General features: G+C 35.9%; 1 protein-coding gene across 1 annotated transcript; it reads left to right on the forward strand.

Moving 5' to 3' along the window:
• Positions 1 to 9,280: 9,280 nt before the first annotated feature.
• LOC149827313 (fatty acid 13-hydroperoxide lyase, chloroplastic-like) lies at positions 9,281 to 12,872 on the forward strand. The gene is made up of 2 exons (XM_090019275.1): positions 9,281 to 10,058; positions 12,033 to 12,872. The coding sequence occupies exons 1-2, from the start codon at positions 9,308 to 9,310 to the stop codon at positions 12,707 to 12,709; spliced, it is 1,428 nt and encodes a 475-aa protein (XP_089875401.1). The 5' UTR covers positions 9,281 to 9,307; the 3' UTR covers positions 12,710 to 12,872.
• Positions 12,873 to 21,877: the final 9,005 nt, after the last annotated feature.

The following is a 21,877-nucleotide window of genomic DNA, read 5'->3' on the forward strand; positions in this document are numbered from 1 at the left end:
TTCTTGTCCTGAAAAACCACATCCTTTGAGGAGAAAACAACCAAAAAATCATGAGTCTTTGTAATCTTACTCACGGATATAAGATTAACAGCAAGTTTAGGAACAATAAGCACTTTAGAGTCACAATTTTGATTGATAAGCCTAATATTTTTTCTCCAGCGACCATCATGATGGATCCATCAGCAGTGTACACGGGTTTGTTTATACTCGTCAAACTATTGCAGCAATTTGTTATTTGGTCGGAGGCCCCGGAATCTACAATCCATTCATTATTTGAAAGATATGAAAAACATGCATGAACCTTACCTTGCTAATAAGCATGAACATCACTAACTGGAGAGGTGGTGGATATGTTAGTCTTGACCATTTGCTCAAAGAACCGGGTCAGATCTTCTTTGGTGACAAAGTTTTCCAAATTCTTTTTTATACCTGTCTCCTTATCTCAGTTAGGTCGACCAACAAGGTCCCAACACCGATCTTTGGAGTGGCCCAATTTTTTGCAATATATGCATTTGATTTTAGGCCTTGCCTTAGATCGGTCTTGGGCGGTATTATTGGAAGTCTCAATAGATTGACGCTTCTTGAAATTGACCTGAAATGCCATCCATTCATATTGCTCTTCCTTAATTTTAGGACCTGGATTCATAACCTTTCTACGAGTTTTATCCCGTTGAATCATGGCACGAACGGTGTTGTAAATTGGCAGAGGCGTAGTCATTAAAATTTGGCTTCACAAATTCTCATAATCTGGGACAAGGCCAGCTAGTACTTTAAATACCTTGTCTTCCTTAAGACATTTTTTATTTTCAAGAATATCTCCAGTTGAAGGACGATATTGGAGTAATTCATCCCACACCCCCCTAAGAGTGCCAATGTAAATGCTAAAGGGCTTGTCTTCACGTGTGTATTTAGCAATTTCCAGCTACAGTTCGTATACTCTTGCAAGATTGAACTATTCTTCATAGATTTCTTTAACCGCATCTCAGATTTCTTGAGTAGAATCTATAAACAAAAAACTTCTAGTAATGGCCGGTTCCATAGAGTTTAATATCTAACTCATGACTATATCGTTTTCAGATTCCCATTTTTCATAGGTGGAATCTGAGGGATCTGGTTTCACATTTTTTCCAATGATATACCCAAATTTGGATTTACCACTTAGAAAAAGTTTGACGGCCTTTGCCCAACTCAAGTAATTGATTTTAGAGAATAGAGTACTAATAATCTTAAGAAGATGATTTTGATCATGATAACCAACCTTAGCGTCTGCAAATGATGCTTTGCCAATATCAGTCGTCGAGTTTCCCATGGTGTTATCGGTGATAGCTCTTCCGTCTTCAGTCATGGATGCTAACCAACGATGAACCTTACCAAGAATCAAAAACATGCTTTGATACCATGTTATGAAACACACACCACACGCATGAAGAGATACAATGATTTAATGTGGTTCTGCAATGTGCCAACATCTACGGATGAAGAGAGGCTAACAACCAGTATATTATTTCATGCACTCACGGTTACAGAAGAAGCCCTATATAAAGGAAAAAACTAACACCCCAACAAGAAAAGGAAGCCACCGAATAAGAACAAGAGAAGCCACCAGATAAGAACAAGAGAATACATAAACAACACACTAATCTTAAAAGCCATTTTCCTAATATAGAGGTAAGTTTGATAAGGACTTTATCCTCATACGCATCCAACACTAGATGTCGTCACACGCAGGGGGGCTTGGCATATTGGAAGCTTGGCACATTGCAAGACTCTCACTAGTTACCAATCCATGGCGACCTTTAGTGCCGATCAAGTTAGAAAACAAGGTTGTTCCCATCTGGATTTGTCTACTAGAGTTGTCTGCAGAATTGTGGATGATGGACTTTTTTGCTGGTTTTGCAAAGGTGTTGAGAGGTGAGCTTATGAAAGTTGATCAAGTGACTAAACTAAAGGAGTGAATCAATTTTGCAAGGCTAAAAATTGCAGTTCCTCTGGATTTTCATCCCCACCCCTCAGTGGAAGTTTTGGTGAATGGCAGTCGGGTGGCAGAACAAGAGGTTATCTACGAAGGAAACATCAGGTTTTGCATGATCTGTGGCTCGATATCCCACAATTCAAGTGCTTGTTCAATGCACATTCTCAGTGAAGAGGAGGGTGGTGCATCAGAGGATGGGTGGCAGAGGGTTAAGCAAGCGAGAAAGGCTATGCAAAGGAACCTAAGGAAAGGGCAAGCCTCAAACTGTAGCAGTTTCATGGCCTTGCAAATAGAAGAGTCCCCCATGAGATTGGCTAGAGCAGTAGACTCAATGAAAGTGGAGTGACCGCAAGAGGAGGTAGAGCAGGCCGAAGGAAATGCTGAAGTGGTAAAAGTTCAAAGTATCATCTGAAGAGGAGCCCCGTCTCAAGTAATGGGCAATGACCAGTCTGCCCGAAAGGAGAATCCATTACAGAGTGTAGCAGAATGATACATGAAGAAGTCAGGGCTGAGAAGTAGCTCAAGAATGCGATAAGGGAGCAAGTCTTAGTCAATCGATGAAAAAGGCACAAAAGGGGGCAGCCCCAAATCACTAGAACTGTAGGAGGAGTTCAGTCGGAGATGGCGGTTCGGGCAAAGGAGGGGTCTCACAACAAGAGAGACACGACACGAGGTCCTGCCAAGGGCATTCCTAGAGGTTATGATTGATGGCTCATCCCAAAAAGACGTTGAGAACATGATTTTCAACAAACATTGGACTCGGTGGATGATGTTCCGTGCTTCCGCTGCGTTCATGTTAATATGTAATTTTTGATCCACCTCCTGAACGTTGTCCACCACGTTCACGTTAATATATAATTTTTGAACCTCCCTCCTATTACTAAAGGAACAGGGACAGAGGAAACATTAAAAAAAATCATCGATCCACCTCCACTCAGCACCACCACTCAACCAACCTCGTTGGAAGATCGTTGCTTGATCGTTCGACTGACCATGGTGGGTTCGCTCTTTGGAGGGGCTTTGACGCCAGTGAGGTTGGTTGGGTGTTGGTGCTGAGTGGATTCAGAAGGAAACCTCTCTCTGTATGTGTGTTGGGTGGTGGAAGCAACAAGGGTGGTTAGGTGGTGGCACCGAAAGATCGTTGTTGGTTCTGCCTGAACCCTCTTCTCTTGCCGACTTCCAATCTGCACCGGTGAGGTTCATATTTTTGTTGAGAAATGATAAATGGATGGATTGTTGAAATATAGGGTTCAAAAGGATTAGGCGTCTCGTCACTCATGTGTCGAGCTTGTTGTCATCAATGATCCCTTCATCAACACCGATTACATGGTTTGTGAGTATGCATTTTTGTTTGTGGTGTGATGCATGAGATGGAGAGCTCTTTGAAGTTTGTCGATCTAGGATTTTTATGATACAAATTTTCTTAAAAAGAATAGGAGTTCTTTTTTTTGTATCTCCGATGAATTTCTTGGGGTTATTATGAGAATTAATCTATTGTGTTTAACTTTTTAGATCAGTGCAAGGCACACATGTGGTACGTTACTTAATCAAACCATCATTCTGAATACTGTGTTTATCCTACTTTGGACTTCCCGTAATTCTAGCTTACGTAGTTTTATGGTTATAGACTTGATACCATCAATAGGAATTTTTCAAAAAGATTAGGTATATCCCTATGTGAGTACATGCTACAACAAATTAAATATGTGTGAAACTTCATTGGTTTATTTGTCAGACTCATTTTACTATGCTTCTCCTATTTTCTTACTTATAATTTTGTTTCTTAAGCACATATTATTGGTATTGTAGGAGAGGGAGACTTCAAATGGAGTAGGGGTGGCTTTCTTCTATAATTCAATCATTGAACAAAGCATCACCCTTGAGTCTTAAAATGTTCCAGCGATCAATATATATTCTTTGAACCCCTTAGCGTGGTTCTTTTGCTACACCTTTATGATCTTTTGAAAAATAACCATGTTATACCTGACATACTCATGTTGTACCAGCCTCACTCTCAAACTCTTATTTTGAAAAGCAATCATGATACTAGCAATACTCATGTCATGGCACCAAATAGCACTTATATCTGACATATATTTGCATTATAATATTTGAGTTCAGTTTATGAAGGTTTTGCAACTTTTTTTTAGATACCTACTACTGGATACTAATTAAGGTATTTTGGGTTGTAGGAAGGATAATGATAGCTAACTCAAGATATTTTTTGGTGTTTAGGATTAAATATTGGTGTTTTTAGGTTAGAAGACTTGCAAATTCGATAAATTATCTTAGTTCTCTTATGTCCTTGGTATGTTCTTTCATGTGTTTATAGCTTAAGAGTTGATACTTTAGTTGAGTATTTTCTTTCATGATTAATTGCATATAGTCTTTACTCTTGATTGAATCCATGTGTAACTGGCTAAAAAATCTTGTCTAGTATAATCTGTGTTTTCTTTTTCAGATTGTTAGGAATTAGTTTGTTGCTATGTACCAATAGCAGCTTTGACTATTGAATATGTAAACAAGGGCAGCTTGCACAGACCCTTTCTTAGTGGCACTTGCAACTTAACTTCAGATTGGAAAAACTTCTCCCTCACATTACTTTATGGTTTTGTTTCTTTAGACTAACTTTATGTAGAGGTTCATTTTTATAAAGTATTTTTTGCTCTTCTTCAAGAACTGTTGAAATTTGTTGTTTGCTTTAGGACCAACTATTTTCTTCTACAAGAACAAACTCATAACTACATGAAAAGTTTTTCATTTTATAGTTAGCCTTTCATATCCAATTTAGATTGAGACACTTTAGAGTTATGTCACATGGGTGCAGGGGTGCAACTAACATTATAATATATATACATGTGTGTGTGTGTGTTCTAAGGCAAGCTTGAGGATGTTTTTCTTGAGGTAATTTTTTGTTGACATTTTGTAGGTTGTCCAGTTAAGATAGGTCTCCAATAAAGCTCATAATGCTAAGTTGAAGTCGTTCTTGGAGGTTGAACTTTGACCGATAATCACCTTGCTAAAGTAGTTTTGCTATCAATTTTCAGGGCTATTTCCCTGTAATTCTTGTTTGTCTTTAGTAATGTTTGTAATTGATCATGTCTCCTTGATTCTCTTGTGGTAAACATGGTTGTGGGGTTTCATGCACCTCTTGCTAGAAATTGATTATTATCTTAAGTGAGTTCTTGAAACTACAAATTTTATGCTAAAAGTGTTGAGGTTGTATAATAGTTTGCTTCTATAAACAATTCATATTTAGTCAGCATTGGGCACCATATATGACAACTAATTACCCTGTTTACATAGCATCAATATATTGTTTGACTGAAATGTATTACAAGTATATTCAGGATCATGGCCGACATTGTTTTTCTTCATTAAGGAAGTGTTTCTATTAACCTATCGATTAGGTTCTTAGTTGGTAACTAATTTGGGTACTAACTAGAATACATGCCAATATATGTTAGACATATTTGAGATACTTCTAATTTATGATTTTTTGAGGGTTTGTACGTATCAATCTTTGTGGGGAAAACACATGAATACATGTGGTTTCTTCCACCACTCGCCTGAAGACTAAATGTTGTTGATGACAATATTGTGCTGCTATAAACCAATTTGAAAATCATATTCGAGGCAAAAACCAATTTGATATCCATATTTGGGTCAAAAATCCATATGTAGGGCAAAATCCAATTTGAGATTCATATTCGGAAAAAAAATCCAATTTGAGATTCATATTCAAAGCAAAAATACATATTCAGGGCAAATATCCATTTTGAGATCCATATTCAAGGCAAAAATTCCTATTTGGGGCAAAAATCCAATTTAAGATCCATATTAAGGACAAAAATCGAATTTGAGATCCATATTTGGAGAATAAATCCATATTCAAGGCAAAAATCTCATTCAAGATCCATAATCGGGGAAAAAATCTATATTTGGGGCAAAAAACCAATTTCAAATCCACATTCAGGGCAAAAATTCATGATTTTAGATATAATTTTGTAATGAATCCATATCCGAGCAAAAAACCATAATAAACTTGTTAAAACATGTAAATTAGTGGACGGATTGAGTAATACGATCCAAACGAAGTAATCAAACCCATTATCCATGATTGTCCAAGTTGTTTGCACATTGTCATCAAACAATGGACATTTGGAACATAGCATTTGAGTATGGTCCAAACAAACATTGGACTTAAAACAATTGTTACCAAACGAACAAAACCAATGTTTTGTTTCATTCTTTTTCTTCATTTCGTCCAACCCTGGACAAGTCATCAAACATACCCAGAGGAGGCAATGACAATGTAGGGGCCCAAACATGATGGCTCTTCGGGAGCAGAATTGGCAGTGCATGTCATCATTACCACACCTCCAGTCCTTTGTAGTCAACTTGGGTCTAAAGAAGATGACATATGCACTGTCACCTCAGCGTACATGTGTTGTGCAAGTCATTCAGAGCACGCCTGTTCATCTGGGTCAAAGCAATGATTCAGAGTAAGTAGAGCTGACTCGTGTTCATCTATAGAAGACCCCCCTGCACTGAACCATACCCATGTTTAATGATAAAGACTATCAAGGTCAGATGGAGGAGGATAGTCCCAAAGGCCCACCCGATTTTCTTGGTATCTCCTTTGACCGTCTTCTACATTAGTCTTAGGTTAGTATCAAGTATGTTTGCCCTCCTATAGAGCAATCTTCTTTCAAACGGGCTTGAAGGAAGCTTCTGCAATTTAAAGAGAACATAGGACCGGTTTGCAGTTTCCAACTATACCAAAGGAGGCAAGACCCATGAGAGATTTCAGAAGTGTTAGAAGATTGCAACCCACTGGTGGTGAGTGATGAGGTGCTTTTCGAAGGGGCACGTGATTTGGGTTGAGAATAGACCTTGTCGTGACATATGCCTTGCGAAGAGTATGTGATTATTAAGTCTTATCACCTCGTCTGATATGAGAGCATGACTACTAACATTACCCATAATGAAGATAGAGTCGCCCACGTCACCAATTCACAAACTGATTCACCTAAGAGAGGGTTGACGATACAACCTCGAGTGACAATTGCCACATGTAGATTTAAACTACATGTCATAACGACTTGAAAAATGAGGAGCACGACGTCCTCAAACCTCTGTCACTTGGAGTTAGGGAGGTCCAGGTCACCAGCCCAAGGGTAGACCTTAGTTGCTGCAGCGATAGAGATTGCAATCCGAATGTATCTATGCACTGATCATCTCTCGGTCCTTTGAAGGCCACAACTTGGGTTGGGATCCGATCAGTAGGTACAAGGATAAATATATAAATTTGCATAATGAATACCGTAGTATACTCTAGCTGACGCAATGATAATTTTCTCTGCGTACCTAGAAAAGTAAGCCTATTGAAAGTTAATACTAACCCTGCTAAGTCATGTAATTTATTTGAGATTAAGTTGTTATTTGTAAGATTATGATTCCTATGGATATCTCATAATTATGATCATGCTAGTGATGTTGTTATCAAGCTTATGAATGTCATTTCATATTTCTAGCATATTAGTCATATTGATATTGCATATCTGAGAATATATCTGAGAATATGATAGATATTTGATTTTTTATCATAATGTATGATGCCTAAGTTTGCTTACTTGCTCAAAAGAGTTTGACCCCATTGTTATGGGGGCGGAGGTAACGAAGAATGATGCAGTGCGAGAGCGCGATGCGTAGCGGAGCCTTGATCCAAACCTTCCTAACTATGTTCCGGACCTTGAAATCAATTATTAAGTGTCTCATTTTAATGAGATATTTTATTAAGCCTTTAATGATGTATAAACTCTGATTTATTTATAATGTATGGAATGGTTTTTATTTCTTATGGTTATAAATTGAAATTTTGTTTCAAATATATTTTTCATTTTTGTAACCCACGAAAATTGTACGACCTTTTAAAACTCAATTTTTTTTTGCTGTGCTATTTCAAAAAAAAAATTAAGGTTAAAATTCTATGTTTCTATAAGTTAAAAACTTTAAGGCGTTCCAGTCTCACCTTGTAAATGTGTTGTATAGTTTTTAGATACTATAATTCATCATTTTTGTGTAGAGTCCTAGCCAAGTTAGCAAGGAGAGGCCTTAACCACTCATGGAAAGATAAACCCCAAGAATCCAGTCTCCGTTGTAAATAGGGAGGGGAGTCTGTATAACTCTATTGATTCTTGGTTATTATATTGGTACTGGTCTGCCTAACTCCAGCTTAATCTTCAAAAAAAAAAAAAAAAAATTTATCCTACAGCTGGGTTATCAGTGGGTGGTCACTACATTTTCATAGACCTAAAAATGAGAGCAGGTTGTATGATGTCAGAATGAGTGCCACGTTGGCGCTCTTTCGGTTGTTCGGGTGTGTACGGAGGAATATCTTGGTTGGGTCCCAAGATATTCCTCCGTACACACCCGAACAGCCAAATGAGCACCAATGGCGCTCATTGGGACCCCCAAACATGCACCCAGCGTGTTTGTGTGTGTGTGTGTGTGTGTGGGGGGGGGGGGGGGGCATCAAAGGAAGAGAATGGACTAATAAGAAAAGAGTACGCACATGCAATCAACTTCACACTCAATGTAACGTGTTTCAGTTTGTAAAAACTACATCCTTGACCATCTCCATTACAACAACTCACGAATTTTGCCTTCTCCATTAACATGTCGTGGAGTTAGAAGCACGTACGTACGCAAGAAACTTGCTACTCCCGTAGAGATTGGTTTTCAAAAATTTCCTGTTCATATGCTAAACAAACGAGTCAACCTGATCACCGATGGTTATCTTTGAGTTGGTCTCCATCCTCCCACCCACTATTCTTTCGGAAATTTCTCTGAGACGTGTTACCATCTTCTTCCATCTGATACCATTTTGTATATCAGCCCATGGATCATCTTATCTACTACATCTAAGATGTTGGATCGCACAACTCCGGTTGGTAAAAAAATTTCATTCACAAAGGAATGTTTCTTATTAAAAAGTGTACTTTTTAGAAAAACTCTCTTTAAAAGAATTTTTTTCTCCTTTGACATGGTGAAAGACATAGTTCTAATTTATTCAATTTGTATCACTTTATCAACATCTTTCCTACTTTGACCAAGACTACCTTGTTTTCCGTGATCCACCTTTAAAAGCTATCTGGCACCTTCATCTCAATTCCCCCGCTAGCCACCAAGGCAACCCATTCAACTCATCAAGTCTGATAGAGACAAGATATTTTGACAAGTCCATGCATGCCCATCTTTACCAAAGTTCAGCCGCCCCCAATCATACTATAAATTGAATATAGAAGAGCAGGAAGAGAAGAAACAAAGAAGATGATGACTAACGCTTCATTACCAATGAAGAGCATCCCAGGCACCTACGGGTTGCCACTTATTGGTTCTTTCAAGGATAGGCTTGATTACTTTTGGTTTCAAGGCCAGGACACCTTCTTCAGAAGCAGAGCGGCCAAGAACAAGAGCACTGTCTTCCGAACCAACATCCCCCCTTCCTACCCATTTATCAACGTCGACCCGAGGATCATCGCCATTACCGACTGTAAATCCTTCGAGACCCTCTTCGACTTGTCGCTCGTCGAGAAGAAGGACGTTCTCGGCGGCAGCTACATGCCTAGTGTTAGCTATTCAGGAGGGTATCGTTGTCTTGTTTATTTGGATACCTCGGAGCAAAAACATGCAGTTCTTAAGAGCTTTGCATTGGATAGACTGAAGAAGAGCTCAAGAAATTGGGCTTCTCTGTTGCATGAGTGCTTGCAGAAGATGTTTGACACATTAGAGAAGGAAGTGAAGGAGAAAGGGAAGGCTTCATTTAAAGTGCCTCTGCAAAGATGCTTGTTTGAGTTCTTGTGCAAGGTGCTGGCTGGAGCTGACCCCTCGGCGTATCCAGAGATGGCAGAGAAGGGAGGGTCCATTATGGGCAAGTGGGCGGCTCTTCAGCTGCTGCCCACTGTTAAGACAGGGCTTCTACCTCAGCCGTTTGAAGAAATATTCCTGCACTCTTTCCGTTATCCTTTTTTGGTGGTGAAGAGCGACTACCAGAAGGTCTACGAATTCCTCAAGAAAGAGGGTACACTCATTTTTCCTTTATCAACTCCACCTCATGCTTGCTATGGTTTTGCAGTTTGTTTTAGAGAGAGATTCATCTCTTGAGCATTTTTCTCCCAAATCCCAAAATCAGGATCCTTTTGTTTTGACTATCAGCGCTAAAATCTTTCTCTTTCTCACTAGATAATTAACAAACAAAATGCTATATACACTCCTGATGATCACTTTTAATGTCATCACCATGCACAATCACCTTCACCATGCACCATTAGCTATTCGTAAATGCAGTTATTGTTTCTAATTTATCTTCTTGCAAATCCCCAAAGGTAGCTGCTAGCCACTCTTATGGGTAACCGACCAGCCAACAGGGTTTTTAAGGTTTTTTCCATGTTTTTCTTAAATTTGATCGTGAGATATTTACATGATTAATTTACTAGAGAACAATACTTAGATCAGGTTTTTTTTATAAAAAACATAATTTTTTAACTCTTAAACATTTATGAAAATCTTAGAATGTCGATTTTTAAACTTTATAAAAAACAATGATCCAAGAGTGGATTCATATAAAATCAAGCATGTAAAACACATCTGAATAATCATAATTTTTTTAAGCTCCAAATACCATTTTTTCTATCCAAATTCATGATCCAAGTGTCTATTTATAGTAAATCATAACACATTTGTTTGTACGGTCAGAGTTTTGAAGAAAAAAAATCTATTGGGGAGCTTAGGAGAGGGTTTCCATTGAGGAGGTTCTCATTTCCACAATATATATATCACCTATTTGCAGCAACAAAAAGTTGGATGCGGTTTACATTTTGTTTAATAAAAAGCTGGGTTTTGGCCAAACGATAGAGCTGTGTAAGAAGGATTTTGCTCAATGGTCTTACAGCTATTTGCAGGTAGACAGAATCAATATGTTTCTCTACCTCGGATACCCTGCTGTGCTGACGTCTAAAGGAATCTTGATACAAGTTGTCTTTGTCCTGTTCTCTTTATTTTTAATAAGCAAGTTTGGGTTAGGTGGACCTGTACCAAAACAACGGCCGCCCCCATGTGGCAGGGATTCGATCCTGGGCTTCAGCTTGACACAGGACCCCGCTTACCACATGGGATACCACCTCGTTGGTGTCCTGTTCTTTTTTTTCCAAGAATGTAGTGGACATAAACTACACCTTTTGTCAATTTTCTACTCATGCTCCTGATTTGATCTTCTTTTTGTCTTTAACTAACAAAAAAAAATAGATGCTAAATGTGTCGCAAGGATTTTTTTAAGGACTTGAAAAATTGACCGCTACACTACTAAAAAAAATGCGTTTTTCTTAAAAAAAAAGAGAAAAGAACCATGCTATAATGCCCAAAGACCCTAACAAACTCATTTACACATAGACATGATCTCTCTCTCTCTCTCTCTCTCTCTCTCTCTCTCTCTCTCTCTATATATATATATATATATATATATATATATATATATATATATATATATATATATATATATATATATATATATATATATGTGTGTGTGTGTGTGTGTGTGTGTGTGTGTGTGTGAGTGAGAAATTAACATATTAGGCCCCCATTTCTCGTTCTGCCCTATAGGTTTTATGTGTTTTATGTTAGATCTCGACCGTTAGATGTGCTTAGCATGCTCAATTTAGTGAGAATCGACTCTTGGATCATGTTTTTTGGACGAGAAAAATATTTTTTTCTGAGCAAAAAAAGACTGATACCTTCATAGCCATTGATTTTGGATCACCGAAAAAATCTAAATATAAGTCAGATCCGATCCAAAAGCTGGTTCCCACTAAACAAAATCTAAAGATCACATCTAATTAAGGTGTTAGACATGAGAAAAAATACTTAAAACTACGCTTTTGAAGACGATTTAGTGTGTGAGCTACATAAAGACATGTTGAACTGTTCGATCATAATGATTATTCGGCTGATCTCTGTCATGGTATGTGATTTATCTGATCAACCTATTGCCTTGCAACAGCCAAACCGATTGTAGATTCAGCTAAGGTGGAATACGGCTTATCTGAAGACGAAATTCTGCACAATCTCATCTACCTCATAGGCTTCAATGCATTCGCTGGCCTCGATGCCTTCCTCTCTAATCTGCTCAACACCATAAGCAAAGACACCACTGACCTACAATCCAGACTACACTCGGAGGTCCTTCGTGAAGTGCAAGCTCATGCCGGTCAACTAGGCTTCCAAGCTGTGCAAGACATGGACCTAGTCAAGTCAACTGTTTACGAAGTGCTACGTCTTAACCCGCCAGTGCCGCTTCAATTCGCACGAGCTCGGCAAGACTTTGAGCTTGAGTCCCATGATTACAAGTATGGGGTAAAGAAGGGGGAGCTTCTGTGTGGATACCAGCCCTTGGCTATGAGAGACTCTAGAGTGTTTAATGAAAGTGAAAAGTTCATAGCAGATAGGTTCACCAAGGAGAAGGGAGGACAGAGCCTCTTGGACCACTTGTTCTGGTCTAATGGACCACAGACAGGGACTACATCTATCCACAACAAGCAGTGTGCAGGCAAGGACCTTGTGGTTATCACTGCATTTCTCATGGTCGCCGAAATTTTTGCGCGGTACAGATCTTACAAAACCGATGGTTCAGACACGATCACATCACTCCAAGAGAGCACAGAGAGTGTCAAACCATGAAGCAAGTCTGATCTTGTAAGAGTCATGCTCAAATGCTTTAGCATGTAGCTTACTTTCTATGTTGGGGATAAGTATCCAAGTCAGTATTGGTTAATGATGGGTGAGTGCCCTTTGCTTGTATCTTATGGTTGTGAACATGATAGTCTAAACAGATTGATAATAATTCGTTGCCAGTATCCATTTTAGCTCATGCTAGTTCACGTTGATTAATATAATGGATGTCCTGGCCATAGAAAAAGTAAAAAACAATGTGCAAACATCTAAGCTCATTGAATTTAGGGGCTCGTAATATATGTTCTTTATGTTCATTCTTTGCAGGAGGGATGTTTGTCCAAAACATATCCTTTATGGATGTGGTTGAAGGATATATATATATATATATATATATATAACCTCAGCCATGTATTTGGGATAAGGCTTTATATTAATGATGGTGATCATAGTGGATGTGGCTGAGGCTTCAGATAGTGTTGGAAATACAGACCCTATTGTCGGTTTGGTAATAGCAAAATTTTGCACATACGTGCCTACACTTTTTGAGTGAAGATCAAGCAAAAGCCCATGGACTCAAAAACTATGCCTCATGGATACGGATATGATACATGGGTATCATGTAGATTTGTGACATGATGCATGATTTTTATGAAATCCAGGATACGATAACACGTATTTTTCTAATTTTTTAATAGAAATATAATTTTAATGTATAAAAATGTGTACTAATAATTCAAATAAAGAATATTTAAAATTGATTAAAAGTAGAAAATATGTGTCATATGGCTAGTCAAGTAACATATCCACTTACCACCGAGGTGGTATCCCATGTGGTAAGCGGGGTCCTCTGTCAAAGTGAAGGCCCAGGATCGAATCCCTCTGCCACATGGGGCGGTTGTTATTCTGGTAGGGGTCCGCCTAACACCTTGCCTTTCAGAAAAAAATAAAAAATAGCATATCCACGTGTTCGGGAACCAAAGTGTATCCTTGCATGAATGGTGGGGCTGAACTTCTTGACTAAGTCCATTTTTCTTTGGAGGAAAACAAAATATCAAACATATTTTTCAAACAAAAAAAAGTTTATATTATAAATTTGTACTTGAAAAATAAAAGTGACTTTTCGACTTAATGGTTGCTCTTTTGAATAATGTAAGCCTTTTGTTTTGAAAAAAATGTCAAATACATTTTACAAAAACTAAATAATATACAATATAAATTTGATTTTAAAAACTAAAAGTAACTATTTCAACCTCAAAGAGTAACTATTTATATTAAAAATATCACTATTTTTAAAAATGCCGATCATTTCAATCAATTGATCATAGATAACATTAGTATACCAGATTTAATATTAGAACAACATATATATATATATATATATATATATATATATATATATATATATATATATATATATATATATATATATAGGGAATTTGGTTGCTCAAGGAAGTATTTTTGGAAAGTCGTACAACTTATATATAGGTTTTTTTTGTAACGATCTCAAACTAACCCTCCAAAAATGCCATCTTTTTTATAATTATGAAAAACCTTCTAAAGACCGGGGCACATTACATATTTAATATTCATAGGCCATCAATCTTTTCATACATAGAATAAATTTAAATTGTGAACCAAAATTGCATTTACTTAATCAAATAGTGTCAATAAAGATCTAAATAATTTCAAAATCAAATCTAGCTATCCAGTAGACATCAGAACCAAGGGCGTAGCTAGGGGGGGTAGGACTGGGCTGAAGCCCAGTCCTGCCTCTCGAAACAGTTAATTTTTTTTGTTTTTTTTTTTAAAAAGCCCAGTCCTAGCCCAGCCCTGATTCCATATGAAATAGATTTTTATCCATTTTTGTAGCCCAGTCCAGTTCTAGCCCAGCCCTGACTGCAGCAAATAGTTTGATTTGTCCATATGAAATAGATTTTTATTAATAATTGTAGCCATTTTTTATTTTATCTCAAAAAAAAAAAAAAACGGGGGCGCTGCCCCCGAACCCCGACTATTGCACAAATACAAATTTTTTTGCTACACCCCTGTTTGCCCCCCCCCCCCCCTCACATGAATCCTAGCTACGCCCCTAATCAGAACCCAAGCCACTAGACCATAATCTTTATGTCCTCCCACCAGTCAATCCCTTTATTACGAAGCCTTAATACCTGAAAATATTTTTAGAAATCAAATAAGAACCGAAGTTCCTATATGAGACCCTCTAAATTTTTAATAATAAATAAATAATATAAAGTAATTCAAGCACAAGTATTAAGAAGATTCACACATAACATATCATTAGAAAAAAAATATCATCTAAGCAGTTGAAACAAACAAATAGAAATTTTATGCTAAATTAAATATTTAAAGATGCATGAATATCTTTTAAGTTCTTTAATCAATATTTTCTTTTATATGCATGTCCTTACTTAATGCACATCAAAATTTTAATGTCTACTTGCTAGACAACCTGCGGATACTCAAAACAGGCAAAATTTCTCGAGGTTCAAGGCAATTCTCAGTAATAGCTTATCAGATAATTTGTATTTCAAATTATTAGGTTTTATACTTGTTTCCCGACTCATATCAGAAATTCACACCATCAATCAGAATATTAAGAATTTTATTCAACAACATCACCCTCAAGCAAAGTGATTGAAAGTTCCTTACAACCATGGTTGGTAATATGAACCACACATCAGATTCTTGGGGACAACAAATATACATGATATTTACTATCCTCAAGGTCCCTCATGACCATCATCCAAGGTTTTCACCCTTTCAGAATGACCCCAGAAAAGAAAAGTATTATATTATTTAGTCTCTTTACCATCTTATTTAATTCAAAGTTCTTCACACAAGAATTGGTACGCAAATCTACATGCAATAAAATTTTTGAGCCCCTGCTTTGTCATATCATCAGTGTAATTATTTCAAAACCAAATTTTTTAACAAAATCTTTGCAATACAAAATTATAATACATTTTATGAGCAACACATGCTCATAGCCTCAAAAGACCTATCAATGATTCAGGCATTACCAAAATTAGATACCATTGCAAGATTTTTCAGTGAACATGAAACACACATAAATAATCAAAATTTTCATATTCATAATGCAATTCATGAAACAATCACAACAATTTAAGGAATGCATATTGAACCATGCGAAGCAGTCTTACCATATTGTCAAAAAAGTCAAAATAATTAAAAATCCATAGATGAATAACTATCCACAAAATACTTTTACTGTAAACTTTATCAAGATCACAAATACATGTGTATATATATATATATATATATATATATATATATATATATATATATATATATATATACTCTCCAAATCACAGGCTGATATACATGTTTTCATGCTGCAAAAATAAAGGTTCAAGAACGCGAACAACATATATATATTTATATGCTAAGTTGTGAATCTATTCCAAGAATGCAGACAACATATATACATATATTTATATGTTATGTGTTGCGAATCTGATCAAAAAATGCAAATAGTATATATGTATTCTTTGTTGCAAATCTATTCAATAACATAGACAAATACATATTTTATACATGCAAAAAATCACAGGCATATACAAGTATGCAGAAAATTAAATTTCAGCATCAAGAACATTGAAAATACATGTTTTATATATGCAAAAAAAGTGCAAACATGTTCAGATATGCAGAAAATTAGATTTAAGCATAAAAAATGCTGAAAATATATGCAAAAAATTATAGACATGTTCAGGTATGTAGAAAATCAAATTTAAGCATCAAGAACGCTGAAAATACATGTTTAATACATGCAAAAAATTACAAACATGTTCAAGTATGCAAAAAATAGATTTAGGCAACAAGAACGTTGAAAATACATGTTTTATATATACAGAAAATTGTAGACATGATCAAGTATGGAGAAAAGTAGATTTAAGCATCAAGAATGCTGAAAATACATGTTTAATACATGAAAAAAATTGTAGACATATTCAGGTACGCAGAAAAGTAGATTTAAGCGTTAAGAACGCTGAAAATGCATGTTTAATACATGCAAAAAATTGCACATATTCAGGTATGCAAAAAGTTAGATTTAAGCATCAAGAATGCATAAAATATATGTTTAATACATGCAAAAAATTATAGACATGTTCAAGTATACAAAAAATTAGATTTAAGCATTAAGAACACCGAAAATACATGTTTAATAAATGCAAAAAATTACAAACATATTCAAATATGTAGAAAATTAGATTTAGGCATCAAAAATACTGAAAACACATGTTTTATACATGTAAAAAATTATAACCATGATCATGTATGGAGAAAATTAGATTTAAGCATCAAGAACGCTGAAAATACATGTATTATACATGCAAAAAATTGCATACATATTCAAGTATGCAAAAAATTAGATTTAAGCATAAAAAATGGGAAAAATACATGGAAAAAGTTGTAGACATATTTAGATATGCAGAGAATTAGATTTAAGCATCAAGAACGCTGAAAACACATGTTTAATACATGCAAAAAATTACAGACATGTTTAGGTATGCCAAAAATTAGATTTAATCATCAAGAATGCAGAAAATACATGTTTAATATGTACAAAAAATTATAGAAGAAGAAAAAGAAGAAAGAGGGTGTATAAGGTAACACCCCCTTTTATCTCTTTTTTCCTCTTTCTTTTTTACGTTTTTGGGAGAGAGTATAACATAAGAGGGACTCCTCCTTAGGAGGTGAACCCCCCCCTCTCTTTATTTGTTTTGGGATAGAGTTCTATTAAATATAAAACTCTTTCCTAACTTATCCTGTTTATCTATATATATATATATATATATATTAAATTTTAAATTATTTTTTATTTTAAAAACTTATGGATGGACTATGAGTTTTGGCTGGACCTATGAACCAAGTCCAGATCCATTTAGATTTTAGTCCTTATATGTTCATAGGTATTAGTCAATATGGATCTTGTACTGTATTTAGATGGTGTTAGCTCCTATATATATATATATATATATATATATATATATATATATATATATATATATATATATATATATATATATATATATATATATATATATATATATAAAATCATTGGTGGGTCTTGGACCTTGCCCAAACCCATATTGACGTCAGTTCATATATATTAGTGTATATAATTCTTTATATTATTTTTAATTTTTGACATAAAAATATAATTATTTAATTAAAAATTATATTTATAAAATAAAAAAAAGGAAATTTTATGAGATATTACATTTTTCCTTTGATCCAAAAATCAATGGTTATTAATGCATCATTTTTTTTTCTGCTCATAAAAGAATATTTTTTTGTCAAAAAAAACATGATCCAAAAGTCAATTTCGTGGCTTTAGCGGTGGTCAAGACCGTCACTAAATCTCCTTCAGCGCAAAAAAAATATGCTCGCTTCTAACTTTTTAGGTGTTTGATTTATGTGTCTTAATATATATACATATATATAAGTGTTCACATTATATGCAGCGAATGCAGTACCTCTGACAACCACCCATCTTGGCATTTCTCGAGATGGGTTTGGTCTCTATCTCCAGAAATATTGAGATGTGTAGCTGTCAGCGCCAGCAGTAGTGCTGCATCATGCAGCGCTGCTGCGTAAAAAATGCCCTCTATATTTAAAACTTTATATAAAACTCTGTAAGTGATGCCCAATCCGGGCATCGCTACCCAAGACGACCCACACGCTTGTAGGACATCTCTTGTCCTAGTGGATTTGTAGTTCAATCGGTGCTCGTCGTGTTCCTTCACTAGAAGCTTTGATTCCATTGCTTCTTCGTGAAATCATATTTTTAGATATTTTTCCTATAGTCTTTATTTTATGTAATTTTTTTTTTTAGGATTCGGATAGTTATGGTGCCATATAGGATTCTTTTGTGGCACTAGAGGGTGTATGGGGAACAGGTGCAGTTTTTTATTTTTTGTAATTGTATTTTTCTAATGCATTTTTATGCAGGATCTAGTTCGTTGCATGTTTTGGATCTAGATCAAGATACGTTTTCAAGGGGGCCCTAGTTGGTACCATTTGGAGTGGACCATTTTGGTCCTCATTCAAATTTCAACCTTGACTAGTCCAAGTAAATATGGTTGTTGGTCGCTTAATGACCCTTGGCCAAAAATAGCCATTCCAAAAACTCATTTTTTGGAGCATGGCTTGAGAAGGCCATTCCATCTTTATGGTGGCTCTTCCCCAAGCTCCAAGCTTCAAAGCTTATTAATCAAGGAATGTCGGCCAAGGGGGGGGGGGTGCTTCTCTTTGACATTTTTTTTTTTGGTGGCTGGTTAGAGAAAACGTCTTTGGGTGAAAGAAAGTTCAAAGTTCATTTATGCGTTTAAGGTGATCTTTAAGAAGGTCGACCTTGACGTAGTTGTGTAAGCTTTGGTTCATGATTGCAGATCTTCAAAGAGGGTGTTCAAGCTTTAGTTTGTGGTGTTTCATTTGGTGTGGGTTGCTTCTCAGTGACATCCATTACTACCTTCACCCGTATCTCACATTCGTTGGTTCATTAGTTATATTCCCTTGTTATTTTTTATGTTTCTTGTTGATTGTTGGAGGTAAGTTTCAAGTAGATCATTTGCTATAGTTGGGATGCAATTTTCTAAGTTTTTATGTCATTGAATGGTTCTTCTGCTCACAAGAAATTTCCAGTTCTATTTGTTATTACATAACTCAGTTTCTTGTCAAAACCCGAATTCTCGAATTCCGAGTTATCAGGAATGACTCCACAGAAATGATTGTATCAGCCTCAATACTAGTCGGTTTCTGGCATTCTTTAGCTTTCCAAAAAGCTAAGACAATCATCTACAACTTTATAGTTGAGACCATTGTTTGAATCGTCCTTCTGCACCCTTGAAAAGTGCTGATAAGATTTCTGTCAAACGAGTTCATTGTCACCTGTTTGGTTCAGAACACACCTGGTGGTGTTCAGTATTTTTTAATTATCTTGAGATTCCCTGCATGAAAAATCAGTTTGTTTGATTTTGTAGAAAGCTAGAACCTAGATCTAAAACTTTCGTGTTCAGAGTCATAACTAAATCTTTGTTTAGGTGTCTCAAAAATATCAACCTTTCTACTGTTGTCAAATAGTAGAAATTTAATTCATTTGTCAATATCTCATACCATTTTCAGAATTCAAAAATTTGTAGAGACTTATATAAAACTCAAAAAAATCCAAATTTTAGTTCGTTGGAAAGGTCTAGATCGACCTACGTTTTCTCTGTTGGTGGTTTCTGTAAACTTCACTGTCTGAAGGTTCAAAAACTCCTTCGAACAGACTATTAGCAGAGTCTGGAAGTCTGTCATAGATGTGTCTATCCATCCCAGTCGCGAGCCCGTGAAAGGGACACCTCTGATCCGAATCCAGTGATTTTGGAATCCTTAGAAAGATGTGCAAGTCACACACGAATTTACTTTGGACCACCTCTGTCGAAACAGAGCGCACAGGTCTCAAAAAATCCTATTTTTCTGAGTCTTGTTTGAACTCATCTTCGTAAAAGCTTCTGCACGTGTTAAGATTCGTTTAGATCTTGGATCGGTGTTCACCGAGTTCACATAAGTAAGTGAGCCAAGATGAGCTGCAACAAAAAATTGTTTATGCCCGTCTCACTTAGACTACATGGGTTGCTCATAGCTCGCTTTCCGAGCTCATTTCCTGAGTTTGAACGAGTCAGTATGTGAGCCAAACCAAGACAAACTGCGAGCAAGTTGGTTCATGTACCAACCTTAGGTGCCACTATCTTTTCTATAAAAAACATCTGAGAGGGGTTGCTGGAATTGTAGAAAACTTTTGTGCAAAGACATTCACTTGTAAATTTTAAAGAATTTTATTTCTAGGCTTTTTCTAATTTCATGCTTGCCTTTGCATATTTTCACAGTCTATAAGTTCTTGGAATTGTAGTTAAGGTTTGGGGTTCAAATGTGATGGTATAATTTAGGATTTTCAATACCATCCACAAGAATGAGAAAGGGATTGGCATGAATGAGGTGAAAACCATGGTTACATATCGTGTTTTTATTGCAAAAAAATAAAAAATACATTTAATTTTTAAAACTTGTTATTCTGAATATATGACCTCTTTTGAACATATTGCATTTTTGTCATGATGCTATTTCCTTATTAATGAAATACTTATATTTTTTACATATTTTATATTTTAATGTTTTTCTTATATTTATATTTGTTAAAGTTTAAATACACAAATATTTACTTGAGAAAACAAAAATATTTCATTTATTACATGATTTTCTTTTGTTGAGAAAATCCTCGATAATTTGTTACTACGATGAAAACCATACCTTATTTGTCACAAAAAGAAAGCTTGGCATCTCGATGTAAATGAATGTGCACTAAGGGCACGCCTGCCAGAGAGAAAACTCTCATAGGAAAAAAAAGTTTTGCCTACGATAGTTTTTTATATGAGAAGTTTTCCAAAAGAATATTTTTTGCTTATTTGTGTAGCATGAGAAAAACAAAATGGAAAATGTGAAAAAATGAGAGAGAGGAGGAGGAGGGTGATGGTAGTGGGTGGTGGTGATGGTGATGGTGAGATGGTGGGTGGTGGTGAGATGTGTGATTGGGAGTGTAAAAATAAATTCTCTTAGTAGGAAACATTCTTCCACCCCCTCATAGAGGATTAATGTTTTCTATCAAAAAGTGTACTTTTTAGAAAAACTCTCTTAGCGAAAAAATCTCTCTCGTCTGGAAGGGTCAGAAAATCCATAGGAATTTTCCATTTTGCATCACTTTTCCTACATCTTTCTCGCTTCCAAACATGCCCTAAGGCACACCACAAAAGAAACTAAACATTGAGATCAAGGGATCAGCTTAACTGATCCCTTATGTGATGCAGCCAATTACATGTTTGCATCTTGAGTGGGGCCTGCAATCTATTGTTGTGGGACCCATATAATGTTGCCATGTGATTGGTTGATGGCATCTAAGCGGGCATCACTAGATCCTCTCTTTATGACATTATAGGGTAAATTGACCAAACTTATTTTCCGCTAAAGCCCACCAAACAAAAAGCCCAATTCATAGTAATAGCATGTGTTCCTATTTTTCAATAAACATTATTTACGAGAAAAATATCTACACATTTATTTTTTTTCTCCGTTATGGCTCTATTATTCATG

Source organism: Nuphar pumila, chromosome 10, assembly GCF_984573655.1.
Source record: "Nuphar pumila chromosome 10, dmNupPumi1.hap1.1, whole genome shotgun sequence".
Classification (NCBI taxonomy): Eukaryota; Viridiplantae; Streptophyta; class Magnoliopsida; order Nymphaeales; family Nymphaeaceae; genus Nuphar; species Nuphar pumila.

Bases quoted from the DNA above. Each gene is read 5' to 3' on its own strand.
- LOC149827313 (XM_090019275.1), top strand. From the start codon at position 9,308: ATGATGACTAACGCTTCATTACCAATGAAGAGCATCCCAGGCACCTAC. The intron at 10,059-12,032 runs GTACACTCATTT...GCCTTGCAACAG, and splicing joins CGAATTCCTCAAGAAAGAGG to CCAAACCGATTGTAGATTCA.